The 17577-nt window shown below is 41.4% G+C and overlaps 1 protein-coding gene and 1 pseudogene across 13 annotated transcripts in view; one reads left to right on the top strand and one right to left on the bottom strand.

Moving 5' to 3' along the window:
• Positions 1 to 17577, top strand: part of Dtnb (dystrobrevin beta) — a 207155-nt gene that overhangs the window by 40262 nt on the left and 149316 nt on the right. For all 13 annotated transcript variants that reach the window (XR_015045156.1, XR_015045155.1, XR_015045158.1 and 10 more), the window contains exon 5: positions 10193 to 10278. Coding sequence is in view for 9 of the 13 variants with exons in the window: in XM_085830168.1 (XP_085686294.1) it covers positions 10193 to 10278 (86 nt within the window). In the remaining 4 variants the exon portion in view is untranslated. The remainder of the gene's footprint in view (positions 1 to 10192; positions 10279 to 17577) is intronic.
• On the bottom strand, positions 7305 to 7938 carry LOC110306750 (small ribosomal subunit protein eS26 pseudogene; annotated as a pseudogene).

The raw sequence follows: 17577 nt of genomic DNA on the forward strand, positions 1-17577 counted from the left end.
TCTTGGCTTCCTTGATATTAAGCTGTTTCTTGCAACCTCTAAGACATTTATAATTTGATTTTTAACTACTGTGACCTAGACATGTTGTGATTTTCTTTGTATTTATTCTTGTTTACGTTTTTGAGTTGGTTGATGATGCTTAATTTTCTCCTTTTATTTTCATACTTTTTTACAGTTTTCTCCCTCTGTGAAGATGTATGGTGTTCCTTCTTATAGCCTTCATATTGTCTCTTACCATCTTTTGTCAATTTGCCATGTTTCCTTTGGACTTTATTCTGGACTTTTGCTTCTAGTATGTTTTCCCAGTACTTACTTTCTATAGAAAAGCGTTTAACCTACATTTAAGCCTTTTAGTGTTAATTGTTTCTTTTTAGTTTAAGAATCTCTAAGAGTCACATTTAAAAATATTTTTATGTTTCTATTTTGATTTTTTTTTTTTTTTTTTTTTTTTTTTGGTTTTTCGAGACAGGGTTTCTCTGTATAGCCCTGGCTGTCCTGGAACTCACTTTGTAGACCAGGCTGGCCTCGAACTCAGAAATCCGCCTGCCTCTGCCTCCCGAGTGCTGGGATTAAAGGCGTGCGCCACCACGCCCGGCTCTATTTTGATTTTTGAGACAAGGTTTCTCTGTGTAGCCTTGGCTGTCTTGGAACTCAGTCTGTAGACCAGGCTGGCCTGGAACTCACAGAGATCTGACAGTCTCTGCCTTCTTGGAGTTAAACACATACATACACAACCAACTGCCAAGCAAGAGTCACATTTTTTTAAAATTTATTTATTTATTATATGTAAGTGCACTTAGCTGTCTCAGACGCTGCAGAAGAGGGCGTCAGGTCTCATTACGGATGGTTGTGAGCCACCATGTGGTTGCTGGGATTTGAACTCAGGAACTTTGGAAGAGCAGTCAGTGCTCTTAATCGCTGAGCCATCTCTCCAGCCCCTAAGAGTCACATTTTTGAAAGTTAAAAAAAAAATCCAATTCTCTGCCAAATATTTTATCATTGTTTCCTATTCCTTGAATATGATAAGCTTCATTCTTTTTTTTTTTTTTTGGTTTTTCGAGACAGAGTTTCTCTGTGTAGCCTTGGCTGTCCTGGTACTGTAGACCAGGCTGGCCTCGAACTCAGAAATCCTCCTGCCTCTGCCTCCCAAGTGCTGGGTTTAAAGGCGTGCACCACCACTGCCCAGCTAAGCTTCATTCTTTTACACCTGTACCTCAGCCTGCCTAATACCTTGATTTTATTTGGTGGTTTTTGTATTACTTGTCATTTCTAATTTTTACTTGTAGTATCTTCCTATCTGAGTTATTTTTACTTATTATCTGCCAAATGTTACATGGTACCATTAATATTTTAATTGTTACTATTTGACAGTTGAGATCCTGGGGACTTTTTCTCTAGGTGGGGATACCTGTGTGTTTCTGCCAGGTGCCTAGAGACCCTGGCAATCCAGGATGTCCTCCATCCCAGTTCTGATTCTGTCCTTGTCTGAGGCCCTGACATCCTTTGCATACCACCAGGTATGCTTCAGGACTTTCCATGCAAAGTAACATGGGTCCTCCTTCAGAAACCCCAGTCCCTTGCAAGGACAGAGTGATTGCAGGTACTGTGGAGTACACAGGCTTACTACCTGAGCCTCCAGTGGCTCCTGTGTTGGTAACTCATTTGCTCTTGTTGGTAAGCAGGGGGTTTGCAGATCACCGTTCCTTACCCTCTCCTCTCTCTTCTCTCTTCCTTTGCTTCATAGAAGTGTTGTTTAGAATCAGTTTGTCATTTCTTGAAGCCCATTATTTCTTCAAATGTTATCTCATATTTTTCTCTTTTTTCTGACTCTTGGCATAATAACTTCTATCTTTTTTTCTTTAATGTTTCTCACTCGGTGGTTTAGTTTCTTTAAATTTACCTCATTTTAGGAAGAGCCCAACAATCATGATCCCTTGACAACTTGGGAGATAGCTACAGCTTATTGCTTTGCCTGGCCAGCACAGAGGGGGGGGGGGGGGGAAGGGGAGAGGGAGGGGGAGGGGGAGGGAGAGAGCACTCAGTTGTGCTGAACTATCTTAGGAAAGAATTGAAATTCAAAGATTTCTCCAGAACACATGTCAATTTCTTACCCATCAAGTTAAAAAAAAATCATTAAATCAACCAAGTCGGAGGACCATCTGTATCTAATTTATGATGGAGTTATATGAAAATTTTTTGTGTAGTTTGAAAGCCACACTAGCAATCATTTTAAAGTTGTATTTTTGAAGTTTATTTGGATACATTTAAAAGATTTCATAGTTCCCTCTTAGCAGTGAATATTTAAAACAGAGCTGTATAAAACTGTGCTTAGCATTCCTGAGGCTCTGGGTATAATACACTGTGTTGTCTTCCCTCCCCCAGTGCAAAGTAGTGACTGATTGCTCTATTTTACATACAAACAAATGTGTTCCTTAAAATTGCAGCTTCTAAACCAGGAGTATAGAATGGACATTGCTGGGAACATAGTATCAGGTTCCAGTGTTCCTCATTAGTGATTGCTAAGCAAAGCTGTACCATCCTGTGCGGCACAGATACTTCACAGTCCAGCACAGTCTATACAGGCGGGCATCTCTGCTTTTTCTTAGATGTCCTCAAGACAACCAGACGTAAAGCCACATGAGCCCAGGGTTCAGTTCTTCAGTAGGCAAACCTTTCACAGCAGTAGACTATCTCTGGAGGGTCTGATTGCAGCATGGTCAGGACATTTCCAGGGCTCAGTGCAGTGCAAGTGGGTGGTGTTGGCTGTGGATAGCTGTCCTGAGGACTAGGGCTGGAGGTCTGGTGCCATCACTAAATCCTGCCAGACTGGGTGCTACCACTGTGGATCCTGGTGAGACCACCGCACGCTGCTGTGTGTCATGCTGCTGTTGTAACATGTAATGCCGAGCAACGCTGAAGGATACAAGTGAGCTGGAAGCTCAGGTCTTACTCCGTAGCTGGACCTTTTTCTCCACTAGTCAGCCTGATGTAGGGCTAATATTTCAGACTTTTTGGTTTTGTTTTCCATTTGTATTATAATACAGTTTTGAATGTTGTTAAAGAAATGGTGGACAAACACTTTTTTTCTAAGGGCATTGCTTTTGAGTCTTTGGTTTTTCTTTACTCTGATGAGAGGGACTCTCTAAATGAGCCTGATTGTTAGATCTGACTTCAAGTCAGAACGCTTTCAAGGCTCTTGTGCCCATGCTCACCTCTGCCTACAGCAGACTCCACAAGCCCCTGAGGGATTTCTCCTTTTTCCCAGCACCAGCAAGGCATGGCATGCTTATTTCTCTCTTTGTCCACTTTGGCTGCTCCTAGCCCCATCCTGATCCTGCCTCAAGAATTCCTGGTCTGTTTTTCTCGAGTTCACCTCAGCTTTTATTCAGGCTGTCCCATCTTCGATACCTCCACACCCACTTTCATTCCTTTGAGGATCCAGTTCTTGCTGTGTAATTGTCTTGGCCTTCATTTATGCAATGCCTCATTAAGAACGCCATAGTGAATGGGTGAGCTCGAAACTCTACAAGGACCCCTTAGTAAGACAGCACTGGATTGGTAACATGGGGCTGTAAGACCAAGATGAAAAGCTGCAGGTATCTGATTATGAGAAAAATCAAGTAATATTTGAAGTTATTTTACTTGATTAAGTTGTTTGACATTCTTAAGTGGATTCTCGACTTGCACTTGATGATTGCATAATCCATTCACCCGAAGATTTTAAAATTATGATTAATTGGAAAAATATGAGTTTCTGGAAATCAAAGTGAAATGCTCTTTTAGCAACATTGCATAATTGGACTGGTAACAGTGTTTCTGAAGTACAAATCTATTTTCATACAAGAAGTACTAATTTATGGTTGACAGCATCCACAGTTGTTTGCTAAAGATGCAGAAACAGTTCATTTAAGTAAAAAAAAAATGTTTCTGGTAGTCTTGTTTAAAAAGCATTTATTAATTTGAATATCAAACTCTTAATAGATACTGCATGACCAAGAAACATCACCCAAATGAGGTTAGTTACTCAAAAGATAGGTAGAATTTGAGACTTTATTAACCTGAAATGAGCAGTTTCCCCTCAGAGGGCACAGATGAGGTTTGCAGGTGCTTCTGATGATACTGTGTGTTAAAACCTCACTGCTTTTCAGGGTGAGCCACACTCTGCCTAGCTGGGCACAGGCCTCATACTGGAGTTTCTTTAGTGTTGGTATTAAAAACCCCTTTTAGAAGTCACTTGCAAGGTTTATTGTCAGTCTGTAAAATGATAGGTGTGTGGAAGTGAGTCAGGAGTAGCCTAAGGTAGAGATTTAGCTTGTTCCTTGTGGAGGCTGCTGTTTGGGTGGGGCTGAAATAACAAGTTTCTTTGCAGCCTTTCATTTTAGTCTTTGAATGGGGTTAATATGCACTTTTGTGTTACATTTAAAAGGCTGGCCTACAATCAGCTCCCAGCTATCATAAGCCATGTCAGTGAGCTACATGGTTTGTGCTGAAACTTCTTCCAAATCGTGCTTGAAGAGAACTAGTTGTGATAGAAACTTGTATTTTACATTAGAAGTAGTAAACCATGGATGTTTGTGAGATTTGACCATAAGCAAGCTTTGGCAAGTGGAAGCTGACTGCTCAGTTGTAATAGAATGTGTGTCGTGTCCGTAGAGTAATTCTAGATGTCTGGTAGGAGGAATCAAGAGTGAGTTCTTCCCAGAAGAATCAGTTAGATGAAGAACATAATCATGGGGTATAGCTTCTACTTGACTACAGTTTCTCTCACTGCCCCTAATTGTAGAGGGAAAATGCTTAGCTTTAAAGAAACATCAGAGAATAAAAGCAACACTTTCTTTGCTTGGGGACAGTATGGGAAGTAGCCAAGAAAAATGTTCATGACAGAGAGGTCAGTGCTGACGTTTGGTTTAGCAAATAGTGAAGAGGGGGAAGCTAAGGAGTTTTCCTTTGGTATTTTGTTTTATTATTATTTTTTGAAACAAGGTCTCACTATATAGCTTTTATTATTAGTTATCCTGAGGATGCTGGGAATTGAACCCAGCTCATCTGGAAGAGCAGTTAGTGTTTTTTATTATTGAGATATATCTCCAGCACGAAGAATTTTTAAATGCTGAGGAAAGTAGGGGTATTTGAGGTTAAGGATCATAGTAAGTGTGAGAGAGATGAAGCTCTTATGGAACAGAGAGATTTGGGAGAAATGCAAAGTCTTTGTTTTTCAATTCAGGGTTTCTCTGTGTAGCTCTGACTGTTCTGGAACTCACTCAGTAGACCAGGCTGGCCTCGAACTCAGGATCCACCTGTCTCTGCCTCTGCCTCTGTCTCTGTCTCTGTCTCTCCAGTGCTGGGATTAACGATGTGGGTCATCACAGCTCAAAATGCAAAATCTTTAGGGTTAAAATTGTGTAAGCACATGGCTAGCCACCCTGAGCACTGTGTTAGTAGTTCTCAGCTCAGGATGTATATCAAAATCATGGGAAGAGTTTTACAAATAATGGTGAACTTTAGACACCCAAGGAGTATATCCAGACATCATATTAACGGATGAAATCTCAGGACAACCCAGTAATTTGTTGATTTCCATAAAAAGGTTCTGTTGTGAATTTTAGATTTGTGAGATAATAAGAAATATTCATGTTGGTTTGTGGCTTAGCTCTTGACAGTTTCTGTGAGCCATGGGCACTAGGGGAATCTTGTTCTTTTTTTGTTTTTGTTTTTGAGACAGAGTTTCTCTGTGTAGCCCTGGCTGTCCTGGAACTCACTCTGTAGACCAGGCTGGCCTCGAACTCAGAAATCCTCCTGCCTCTGCCTCCCAAGTGCTGGGATTAAAGGCGTGTGCCACCACACCCGGCTGGGAATCTTGTTCTTATGTTTAGTCTCTGCCTTGGTTCCTGAGATAGCGCCCCTAGTACCCGTGCTGATGGTGTAATGGGGGTTGTGGGTAAGTCTGTAGTCTTTCTTGTTCTGGTAGTCTTTGATGCTGGTTTCTGATATGTTTTGTGAGTCACAAAATGTGACAGTTTGTTACAGTACAGTTCCCAAATTCCTCAGGATCTCCTGTATGAGAACATCTTTTTTTTTTTTTTAAGATTTATTTATTATATGTAAGTACACTGTAGCTATCTTCAGACACTCCAGAAGAGGGCGCCAGATCTCGTTACGGATGGTTGTGAGCCACCATGAGGTTGCTGGGATTTGAACTCTGGACCTTCGGAAGAGCAGTCGGGTGCTCTTACCCACTGAGCCATCTCACCAGCCCGAGAACATCTTTTGTTCCTAATGGGTGGCTAAATAAGGCTCTTGGATAACCTCAACCTGGAAGTTGGTTGCTTTGGAGTGAGCCAAGTTCATCCCTTCTGTGTACATAATGAGGCTGAGGAGGGCATGGGAGCTCTGCACCCGTTCCCTTTGGGACCCCATGTTTCTTTTCAACCCTCCTCGACTCATCTGTATCCTCCACTGTGTCCCCTAGGAATAAAGATGTGAACATAAATAGTTTCCCTAAACTCTGTGAGCTGGTCAAGTCCACGGAGGGAGTTATAGGGCCCTGATTTATACAGTAGCTTGTACGTGTTATCTACCTACCTAGGTCTGGAAACTGACTTCTGAGTCCTTCCGTCTGACTGATGGTGCCAGAATCTGATTCTCATGTCTCCACCTCCTCTGGCTGGGGTTAGACACATGCTGTCACACCTGGCTTTTTATGTGGTGCTAACGGCGGTAGTTAAGCTGCTCATGCTTGCTTACTAAGCTCTTTACTCATGGAGACATTTCCCAAGCCCTGTCTGCTTTCCATTCTTAATTTTTATCTGCTTTCTTCATAGTTTTGCTAGAGATTTATTGGCACACTTGGTATCTGCCTGACACTAGCCTTTTTGCTTTTCTTGACCCCTGCCATTGTGTTCATTCTCAGTTTCATTGTTTTCTGATTTTATTCCTTTTCTATTTTCCTGTTTGGAGTTTAGTTTGCTGGGTTCGTTTGTTTGTTTTTGTTTTCTGTAGTCATAAATTGGATGTTTGGATAGTTGGCTTAAGAACCTTTTGCCAATGAAATGTGATCAGCCTTGCCTCCTGTTTGTCTCTTCCCAGTTGTGTGTTCAAGCTGCTGTTTTCAGTATCATTTTACCAATCACTTCTGCATGCACAGTACGTATGTGGAAATACAGCTTTTCTTTTTGTAAAAGCTTATTTTATGTGTATGGTGCTCTACTTGCATGTGTATCTGTGTACCACATGTGTGCAGTGTCCTCAGATTCCCTTGAACCGGAGCTGCAAACGGTTGTTAACTGCCATGTGGGTGCTGGAAATCAAAACCAGATTCACCACTGTAGACTGAAGGTTTTGTAGCTGGGTTGCTGTTTAGTTTTCTTCTCCAATACTGTACAAAATACCTTCTAGTACCATGGCTTCCCCGTGTTCAATGAGATATGTAGGTGTTGTCTCCAGCAATCATTCTAGCATTCTTGAATATGGGGGTTCTTTTGAGAAAAGAATGGAACAGGTTTTTTGTTTGTTTGTTTTTTTCTTTTTCTTTTTTAAAGTATAACTTCCATTTTATTTCTCCAAGGCATCTTTCCTTCCGTCCTTACAAAACCACTTCTTTACCAGGGCTTTGGTGGAGGTTGTGGTGCAGGGCCAGCAGGTCTGAATTGTGGTGGGAGTGTCTGGTCCTCCTGGGCTTCACTGGTTGCATTCCTTGCCATGAATGGCACGCCTCACGCAGTGACACAGCTTGACATCGAGCTTGGGAAGCACATAAGCATCGAAGACATTTGCCTCAGATATGTCCCTGACAGCAGCAGCTTCTACAGTGGTCTGAATGACAAACTTCTTAATGGCCTTATCCTTGGGCACGCACCCAGCACAGTTTGTGCAGCGAATTGGCTGCACATGGCCGTGGCCTTTTTTGGCACAACCGTTGTTTCTTCTTTTTTTGGTCATCTTGAGCATTGTCTGTTCTAGAACTAAATCTGTGAACTAGGCTGGCTTTGAACTCACTGAGATACTCCTGCCTCTGTCTCCAGATTAAAGGTGTGTGCCACCACTACCTGGTTGAAAGTGGAACGCTTTTATCTCCTATATCTACCTCCCTGCATCTCTTCCCCAAATCCCCTGTGTATATTTGTTTCTTTTGTTAAGGGTCCAGTTGACATAAAGAAACAATTGCATTTCTACACCACCTCCCCTGCTTGTTTTGTCTAGGTAATACCAGACATGTGAAGACTTACAATACTTGCTTTCCTACCCCATCAGCACTACTGCTGGTCATCCCTTTGAGGTCTGAGGTGTGGCAGCTCTGGGGAGGACCTTCTCTCCTAAGGCCTGTGGTTTGGCTGCACGCTGCATCCAACCTCCTCGTCCACCCAGTGCAGATCCTTGGGCTCCCACCACTTCTTATACTGCTGCTCTTACTTCTATCCACAGAAGATTTTAATCCTCCTGAAAAGTTCATGCTTTTAATTCCAACATTTGGGAGACTGAGACAGGAGGACTGCTCTGAGTTCAAAGCCAGCCTGGGTATCATAATGAGTTCCAAATCACCAAAGGATAGGAGGACCTTGTATAAACGTTTTAAAGTAGTCAGTGTCTAAAGTCTGTCTAAAAATACTTTTTAGACTCAACTAAAGATTTCTTAGACACTGACTTTTCTTGCATGCTGGGATGGCTGCTTGATGGAGGAATATTTCTCATCATTCCAGACCCACATTGCCTTACATATAGAATATTGCCTTTATTTCTGAAGAAGTATGTATTTGTAAAAACCCTTCTTCACTTTAGTTACTTATAGGGTTTCTTGTTTTATGAATAAACTCACTAAGATGTCATAGTTAAAAAACTCAGCTATAATAAGAAAAGGCTTGTAGACCATGTTCTTTTCAGATGTGATTTTTTTTCAAGTGCAAGGAAGGCTGTGTTTTCCCAGAACTCAAGATTGAGTCCAGGGCCTCAGGCATGGATTCACTTTACACTAAGCTGTTTCCCCAGCCTGGGAAGCATTCTCTGGGCTCTGTGAATATAACAGGGTGTTTGCCTTTTCAGAACCAACATGGTAATCTTTCACTGCAAAGTTGTTTTGCTCCAATTGTGAAACTTTGTGATCACAGACTTTATATGATTACTGCAGGGGCTAGAGAGATGGCTCAGAGTTACGAGCACTGACTGCTCTTCCAGAGGTCCAGAGTTCAAACACCAGCAACCGTTTGGTAGCTCACAACCATCTGTAATGGGATCTCATGTCCTCTTCTGGTGTGTCTAAAGAGAGTTACATAAAATAAATCTTGTTTGTTTGTTTGTTTGTTTTTTGAGACAGGGTTTCTCTGTATAGCTCTGGCTGTCCTGGAACTCACTCTGTAGACCAGGCTGGCCTCGAACTCAGAAATCCGCCTGCTTCTGCCTTCTGAGTGCTGGGATTAAAGGCGTGCGTCACCACGCCCGGCTAAATAAATAAATCTTTAAAAAAAAAAAAAAAAGATTGCCGCAAAGATCCACTGCTAGCCTGCACACATGCTGACTTTAAGCAGCTAGTGAAGTTCTCTGTCTGTAGTGGCAGCAGGTGTGACTGAAGGACTGACACTCTGGGGCTGCCCTGCTCTGCTGCAGGTGCACCGCATGCATCATAGCTGCCTCTCATCTTTCCAGTGTTACCCTTCCCCTCACAGCGGTGTACGGATGTGAGACAGATATGGTTGGGCTTCGCAGAATAAATACTTTGCAATGATGTTAAGACTGCTGCAGGAAAAACCAAGATGAACATTCTATGAAATCTTTTTTAAAAAGAATTATTTATTTATTTTTGTGTATAGCAGTACACTGTAGCTGTGTTCAGACCATACCAGAAGTTGGCATCAGATCCCATTAAAGATGGTTGTGAGCTACTACTATGTAGTTGCTGGGAATTGAACTCAGGACCTTTGGAAGAGCTTTCTTACCTGCTGAGCCACCTCTCTAGCCCCTCTATGAAATCTTCATAGCAGGGTGCACCTGGTATCTAATGTGTGACGATAAACTGCTTTTATTCTGATGTTGGGGCGTATTTTTAAATTGTATTCAAAGGATGAAATGCAGAGTTTATATGTGTGTTTAAATTAAAGTATTTAAGAGTGAGAATCACTTTATCAGTTGTTCAATATTTAGAGATGCGCTTGGTTGCTTTTGTGGTTTCAGATAGCAATTATTTCTATTATTTATTTTGCAGTGAGGGCCGAGGCAAGTTGACCGTGTTTTCAGTTAAAGCTATGTTAGCAACCATGTGTGGTGGAAAAATGCTGGACAAATTGAGATGTAAGTATTTTCATATTATTTGAAAGTTTTTGTTTTCAACTTAGGATGTTTAAACAATTTTAAGTGAATGACTGTTTATAGGACTTTGGATGAGGCTACATTGTAGCAATTGACTCCATGCATGAGCTGCGCCACCTGCTGCTCAGAGGGACAAGCAGGCTGTGCTTCTTAGTGATTTTTAAAGTGAGAAAACCGAAGTTCAAAACAATGATATTCACATTTAAAAATCCTTTAAAATACCTTATATATTAGTAGAAATGTGATTGGAGATGATTGTGTTTTTAGTTAAAAAATAAGTTTATTACTTTTATTGGGTTCAGCCAAGTTTAGCCGTCTTACTAACTCCAATCTCCACCAGGTGATGTTTGCTGGGATTAAACTCCTCCGACAGCCCAGTCTCCCTCTCACCTGTCCTTCTTGTTGTTGTTTCTGTTTTGGTTTTTTTCCTCTATTGGGGGCTGCCATTTCGGCATTCACTATCAGTAGTTAGTATAAAAGGAAGACTAGATCAAGTCGGAGAAGATGGAAGTTATAACTATGTGATTCTGCTGCGTGTGGTCTTTACTTACCCAGCTCTCAGGTTAGGTAGCATTTTCCCTCTACAGAGGGCCACAGTGGGGTAGGCATCTAAAGAGTTAGCGCCTAGGTGTTTTGTTTTGTTTTGTTTTCTTGAGACAGAGTTTCTGTGTGTAGCATTGTCTATCCTGGAATTCTTTTTGTAGACCAGGCTGACCTTGAACTCACAGAGATCCTGCAGGTCTCTGCCTCTCTAGTGCTGGGATTGAAGACAGGTACCACCATGCCAGGCTTAGAACCTAATTTTAAGCTACTTTTTTTTCTCCACCGTGCTAATACTGTCACTGCAGAGACACTCAGGGTCAGGTGGCACATTACAGAGAGATGAAAGTGAAATGTTGGAATTATGTGTGCGGGGCCAGGGCAGATGACTCAGGAGATTAAAGTATTTGTCAGAAGCCTAACAGGGCCCCAGAACCCACATGGTGGGGGTAGATAACTAGTCCCTGTGAGTTCCAGGATGCACACAGATATCAATATCATTTCCAAAGACAGGATTCTAATTTTTTATGTTTGAATGAAACATAATTTCATCCATATCACCTCTTTTTTAAAAACTCCATAAAAAAGGATAAAAAAGAAAGAATAAGAAAAATCTTTATCCAAGTGGCCCTTTGCATTTGAAATCTATATTGTTCCAGGGTCAGCTATACTGTGCTTTTTTGGTTTTTATTGTTGTTTGGTTGTGCCCTTTGTCACTGGCTAATTGGATGGTAGAGGTGCACTGTCTTTCAAGATCTCCTTGGCTTCAGACTTGCTTGTTGTTGTATACCACTGGCAGAGAAACATGGCAAATGTAGTATTGTACTTAAGTGGTTATTATGGGAGAAAACCCGGAAACCCGTATTTGCATACTCAGTTTTGGCCTCCGTGAGGATCTTTCCGCCTGGGTGTCCCTTTCTCCCATGTGCTCTCTTTGGTTGAGGTGGCTGAGTAATGGCATGGGCAGCAGAGAGGGATGACACTGCTTGGTAATATCCACTCAGTGGACATTATTATTTTCTTCTCCTATTTGTGTGTTCAGTTCCATGCATGCTCCAGCCTCTTCCTTCTGACTGCCTCCTGTTTCCTGTCATAAAGGTCCCACTATAGTGTTAAAGGCCCACCGTGTGGACCACACCTCTCAGCATTTCTCCTTTTTATTTTAAACCCCTTTGCATCTTGCCTTTTAGAATTTTTTTAACTAAAAGGTTTCCTTTGTTTTCCTCTCTATCTTTACAGACATTTATTTTTATTTATGTGCATATGTTTGTGCTTGCTTGTTTTTATGTCCACAGGCCAGAAGATGGTATTGGATGTGCTGGAACTGTAGTTACGGGAGGTTGTGAACTGCCTGATGTAGGTGCTATGAATAGGACCTATGGGTCATCCACAAGAAAGCAAATGGTTTTATGTGCCGATCCCTCCAGCCCACCCCTTCCAACTTTTAAATTTGATCTTTTTAAATATCAAAATAGCATTTTAAATAACTTAACAAACATTTGTTTTGGGGTGTGAAATGTGTTAGATTTTTCAGAAGTGCTTTGAGTATTTCTATCTATAACACATTTGCAGGAATGTCCCTTACCATGGTCCTTAGGATTGAAAAGTAATTTACATAGGATTCTAAATGCCAGTGACTTGTAATCAGAGTATAGACTTTAAACTGTGTTCAAAACTCACTATGAGCAACCCTGAGTGGATCATCCCCTGCAGGCTGAAGCCACACCTGCCAAAGCAGGTGCAGACTTAGTTCATACTTGATGCGACGAATTTAAACCCCTTCTAGTTACACTAAGAGTGGCAAACGATTCATTTACCTTATATATTTATTATATGTTTACTTTAAATTTTATTTAAAAGCTAGTGTCGTTAAGTAGTGAAACAGATGTATAGAGAAGACTGTAAATGTACTTTTAATTATTCAGTGGACTTGTGGGGACACAGTATACCTCAAGTTACAGACACACACACCTCACGCTTGCTTCATTCTTTATTCCCATTGTTTTGATGTAGTAATCGAATGACAGCTAGAGCTCTTTGGCTTGAGGGTGCTCCCACCTCAGCCTCAGACAGTAAATATACCAGGATGCTAACAGCACTTTTCCTTGTTGAACATACTGGGCTTCAGTAGTGCCAGGGTATACATCTTATCTTTTTATGTGTCTCTGAAAGACTTCATTTTGAGTAGAGGAGTTAACCTGACATTCTTCCTGCTCTGTCTGCTCAGAAGGGACTTTCTCCCGTTGCTTCAGTCGCTTGCTTCTGGTGTTTCATTAACAGGCTGCAGATGCCTCTGACTTCAGTTCAACAGTTTCTCTGTTAGAAAATCTTTTTCCGGGGGGGGGGGGCGGTTGGGGGACTTTTGGGATAGCATTGGAAATGTAATTGAGGAAAATATGTAATAAAAAAGAAAAGAAAATCTTTTTCCTTCTCCAGGGTCTTAATCACCTGTCACTCTACCCTCACCCTCACTGGTAGCTGCTAGCCAGCTCTTGACTTCTCTTATAATCTGTATCAGCGATGCCTGCGTTTGGCATTTCTGGAATAACTGGAATGTTTTAGAAGTGGAAGCAAGTAAGAAATGTTCTCTATATCTGCATTTTATGAACTATAAAAACATGAAAAGCAAAAACTAAGAGAAGCTGTATTGGTCAGCCTTCTCTAGAGGAACAGAACACATGCACACACACACACACACACACACACACACACACACACACACACACATAAAGGGGATTTATTAGAATGACTTACAGCTGTGGTCCAGATAACCTAACAATGGCTACCTACCAACAGAACATCCTAGAATCCAGTAGTTGTTCAGTCTGTGAGGCTGTTTGTCTCAGCTGGTTTTCAGTATATGACAGAATTCCAAAGAAGGAGGCTCTAATGCCAGGGAAGGTGTGGACTTGCCAGACAGAGAGCAGAAAGCAGGCATCGAGTGGAAGCTTCCTTCTTCCCTCCTGTATATAGACTATCACAAGAAGGTGTGACACAGATAAAGGTGGATCATACCTCAGAAAACCCAGATTAAAAGTGGACCTTCCCACTTCAAATGCCTTAATTAAGAAAAAAATCCCTCACAGGTGTCTTCAGCCCCTTGGGTTTTAGTTAATTCCAGATGTAGTTAAGATGACAACCAAGAGCAGCCATCACAGAAGCCAAGAACTCTGTGTAAGGTGGGTGTGGCAGAATCAGCAAAAGCTTCAGATGAGCCCTCTCTCCTGATCTCATCAGTGGCGTGGGGTTTTAGCCGTTTGCGAATGCAGTACGCCTTGTACTTAAGTTATGGTGTGTGTTTATAAACAGATGTGTGTACATGAGTTTCCCGCTTAAGTCACCCAGGTGACTGAGGGATGGCAAGAGTTGGAAGTCACCTTTGCCAGGGAACATTCATGTAAAAGGGAAATATCTGTCCATTAATAGACTTGTCCCTTTAGCCTGAAAGGTCCTGTCACCTTGTAGAAGGCTGTCATGGGGTTCAAGAGGACAAAAGGAAGAGATAGACAGAGGGAAGCAGTCAGAAAGAGGATTGTTATCACCAGGAACAAAAATCAAACATATTGCTGCTAGGTCAGTAGTGTTGTGCCTATTACATGAGGGAAGGAGTCTTTTAGAAATTGTATGAGACGTGTACGTTGAAGGCCTCAGGTGTGGGTTTTCCACAAGGGATAAAGCCTACTTTCCCCCCACTTTATCTTTCAGCTAGGAACGATTGTTAGGGAACTGGCATACTTTGTTTTAGAGCTGTATAAATAGAAAGTTCATCCTGTATACCAAAAAGGGATAGGGCTTTACTTAAAGAACTAATATATTTTTCCTTTCAGTGCTAAGAATGGAACCTGTGCTCTGACACCTGTCACACGTCCTCCATTACCACAAAGTCCTTGTTCTTGGTCTTTTTATTGAATTTTATTTGCTTCTTTAGGCTTTGTTATATGCAAGTTGTAAATTACACTTACTTAGATTCATTACTTGTTATGCTTAATTTGATATTAGCTTAGTTTTGCACCACTTTTTCTGCAGATATGGGAAGCTTATTAAAAAAAACAAAACCAAACAAAAAACCCCTACTAGTTAAACCAGTAACTCAAGAAGTAAGGACATTACCTCATTATGCCTTCAGTTTCTGGATCTAGCTGTACTTTCCTTAAAACAAACACCCCCCCCCCTTAATCTGTGCCCTTATCATGATTAGAAAATTACTACTTTGAGTCCATTCAACATGTCATAGAAAACTGAGTGAAATTGAAAATAATACATTTCTGTGCGTGTGGCTAGTCATGTAATTCTCTGGTTATTTTTCTCATTGTGTTTTAAATGAATTAGATGAAGACTTGTTGGTGTGCTGTATACATGTTTGTGATCATGATACTGCACACCTGTACATATGTGGCGGATAAAATCTCAAATCCTGCTTCTATTTCTGGCTATGAGTTACGCATTGTCTTACTAGAGTAAGACAACTTTGATTGTATAAATGTTTGTGAATACATTTAGTAGTAACAGAAAACTTGATTAATAAGTCACTTAAATACATTGGACTTTATATTCCTCATGCTAAAATAAGTCCAGAGGCTGCTGAGTTCAGAGTTGGTTCCGTGACCTGAGGGTATCATCATGAGACTCATTCCATCTTCCTGGTCTGATGTGTGGTACCCTCCTTAGGGTAATAAGATGATTGCTACATCCTGGGCTCAGGTATTCATTCCAGGCAGAGAAAAAGAAGGTACCTCTGATAGGAAACCAACACTTCTCCAGAAATCTACTCCAGAGTTACAGTGTGGACAGTAGGCAGGAAGACATAAAAACGTACACACTGCCACAGTAAGCACTGTTTGGCAGGATTTAGTTACTGAGTGAGAGGGAACGGGCTGGCTGGCGTGATGTGGATATCCTGAGCTGTCAGCCACACCTCATACTGACCCTTTGTTCTCACTCTGACTTAAGGTGTGTGATTGCACTCCTCTTAGGAATAGCAGCTAGCTCTTTAAAACTGGAGTCACCGGCTCTGCCCTCCTTTTAAGAGAATAAGCATCTTCAAGCTCTCTGCAGTCCCTCTCTGCACTCAGTACTGACTGCACACAGGCTTCACTTGCAAACATGGTAGGTCCCGTGCAGTTAGTGTGGATACTGGGGATGGTACCGTCTCCAGTTTGTTGATTTCAGTCAGGTTTTTCTTTCATCTCGTGCAGTTCCTAACATTGAAATGTCTTGATATTGATCTCTCTTTCCCATCACTGGCCACCACTTCTGTAACCCATACTCTTTTATATACACAGCTTTGTAGCAGGTGGCTGCAGATTTGGTCCATCTTTTCTTTATCACATTCATTAGCTGTCTAATCCTGAGGGATAGCTTTTAAACACTTCATCTCCACTTAAACATTTTAAAATCAAACTCAACTCCTGGAGTTACAGACCCGTGTGAGCTGCCATGTAGCCTCAGGGAATTGAACCCTGGTCCTCTGGAAGAACAGACAATACTCTAAACCACTGAGCCATCTCTCCAGCCCCACCAGAATATTCCTTGACACTCCTTTTGTGACTTGTCCTTTCTGCTCTGTCTTCTAATTAATGTATGTTTGTTTTGCTGAGAATTGAACCCAGGTCTTTTGCAGGATAGGAAAGTTCTCTGCCGTTGAACACTCTCTGCTCCTTGCCTTGCTTTGTGTATTAATGTTTTCAGATATAATTTAATAAGTTTCTCTACTTTTGAGAGAACTTACACATTTGCCTTTCCTTCCTCCTCTTCTGGCATCTGTCCATCTGTCACTCTGTCCTCTACCCTATCTGCGATGCTATCTTTTTAAGATCTCTCCTGCATCCCACTCATTCTTTTTCGTGACTTTTGGTTCTTTTGGGATGCTATGGCTTAGCCTAGGTCCTCCTGCAGGCGAAGCCAGCACTGCCTTCTGAGTTTGGCTCGGCCCCTGTGTGTGCTCTTGTTTTATAGTGACAATGTCTCAAAAAACCCCCCCCAAAAAAAATCACTTAGGTGTAATACCTCAAAGAAAAGTTGGAAACATATATACATAGTATATTATAGCAAAATATAATCCTATATCTGTATCAGCATACAAAGATTTATATCAGTGTAACCACATTTAACCATAATTTGTATCAATATACAAAGAGCTATACCAATGTAAGATTTTTGGTTTGTTAATGGTTTTCTAGTTTAAAAGTAGATTTTTTTAAAAAAGATGTATTTATTTATTATATGTAAGTACACTGTAGCTGTCTTCAGACACTCCAGAAGAGGGAGTCAGATCTCATTACGGATGGTTGTGAGCCACCATGTGGTTGCTGGGATTTGAATTCAGGACCTTTAGAAGAGCAGTTGGGTGCTCTTACCCGCTGAGCCATCTCACCAGCCCTTAAACGTAGATTTAGTAGGGGCTGTATGGCTTAGTGGTTAAGAGCACTGACTGTTCTTCCAAAGGAACTGGGTTCAATTTCCAGAACCCATATGGCAGCTTATAACTGTCTATAACTCCAAGATCTGACACCCTCACACAGACATATATGCAGACAAAACACTAATGAACATAAAATAAAAATAAAAATTTAAAAAGTAGATTTAAAAATCTATGGGTTTCTCTGTATAGCCCTGGCTGTCTGGAACTCACTCTGTAGACCAGGCTGGCCTTGAACTCAGAAATCCACCTGCCTCTGCCTCCCAAGTGCTAGAATTAAAGGCGTGCGCCACCACTGCCCGGCAAAAATCTACTCTTTATTC

This window comes from Mus caroli, unplaced genomic scaffold (genome assembly GCF_978045245.1).
Source record: "Mus caroli unplaced genomic scaffold, Mus_caroli_1 scaffold_14, whole genome shotgun sequence".
Lineage (NCBI taxonomy): Eukaryota > Metazoa > Chordata > Mammalia > Rodentia > Muridae > Mus > Mus caroli.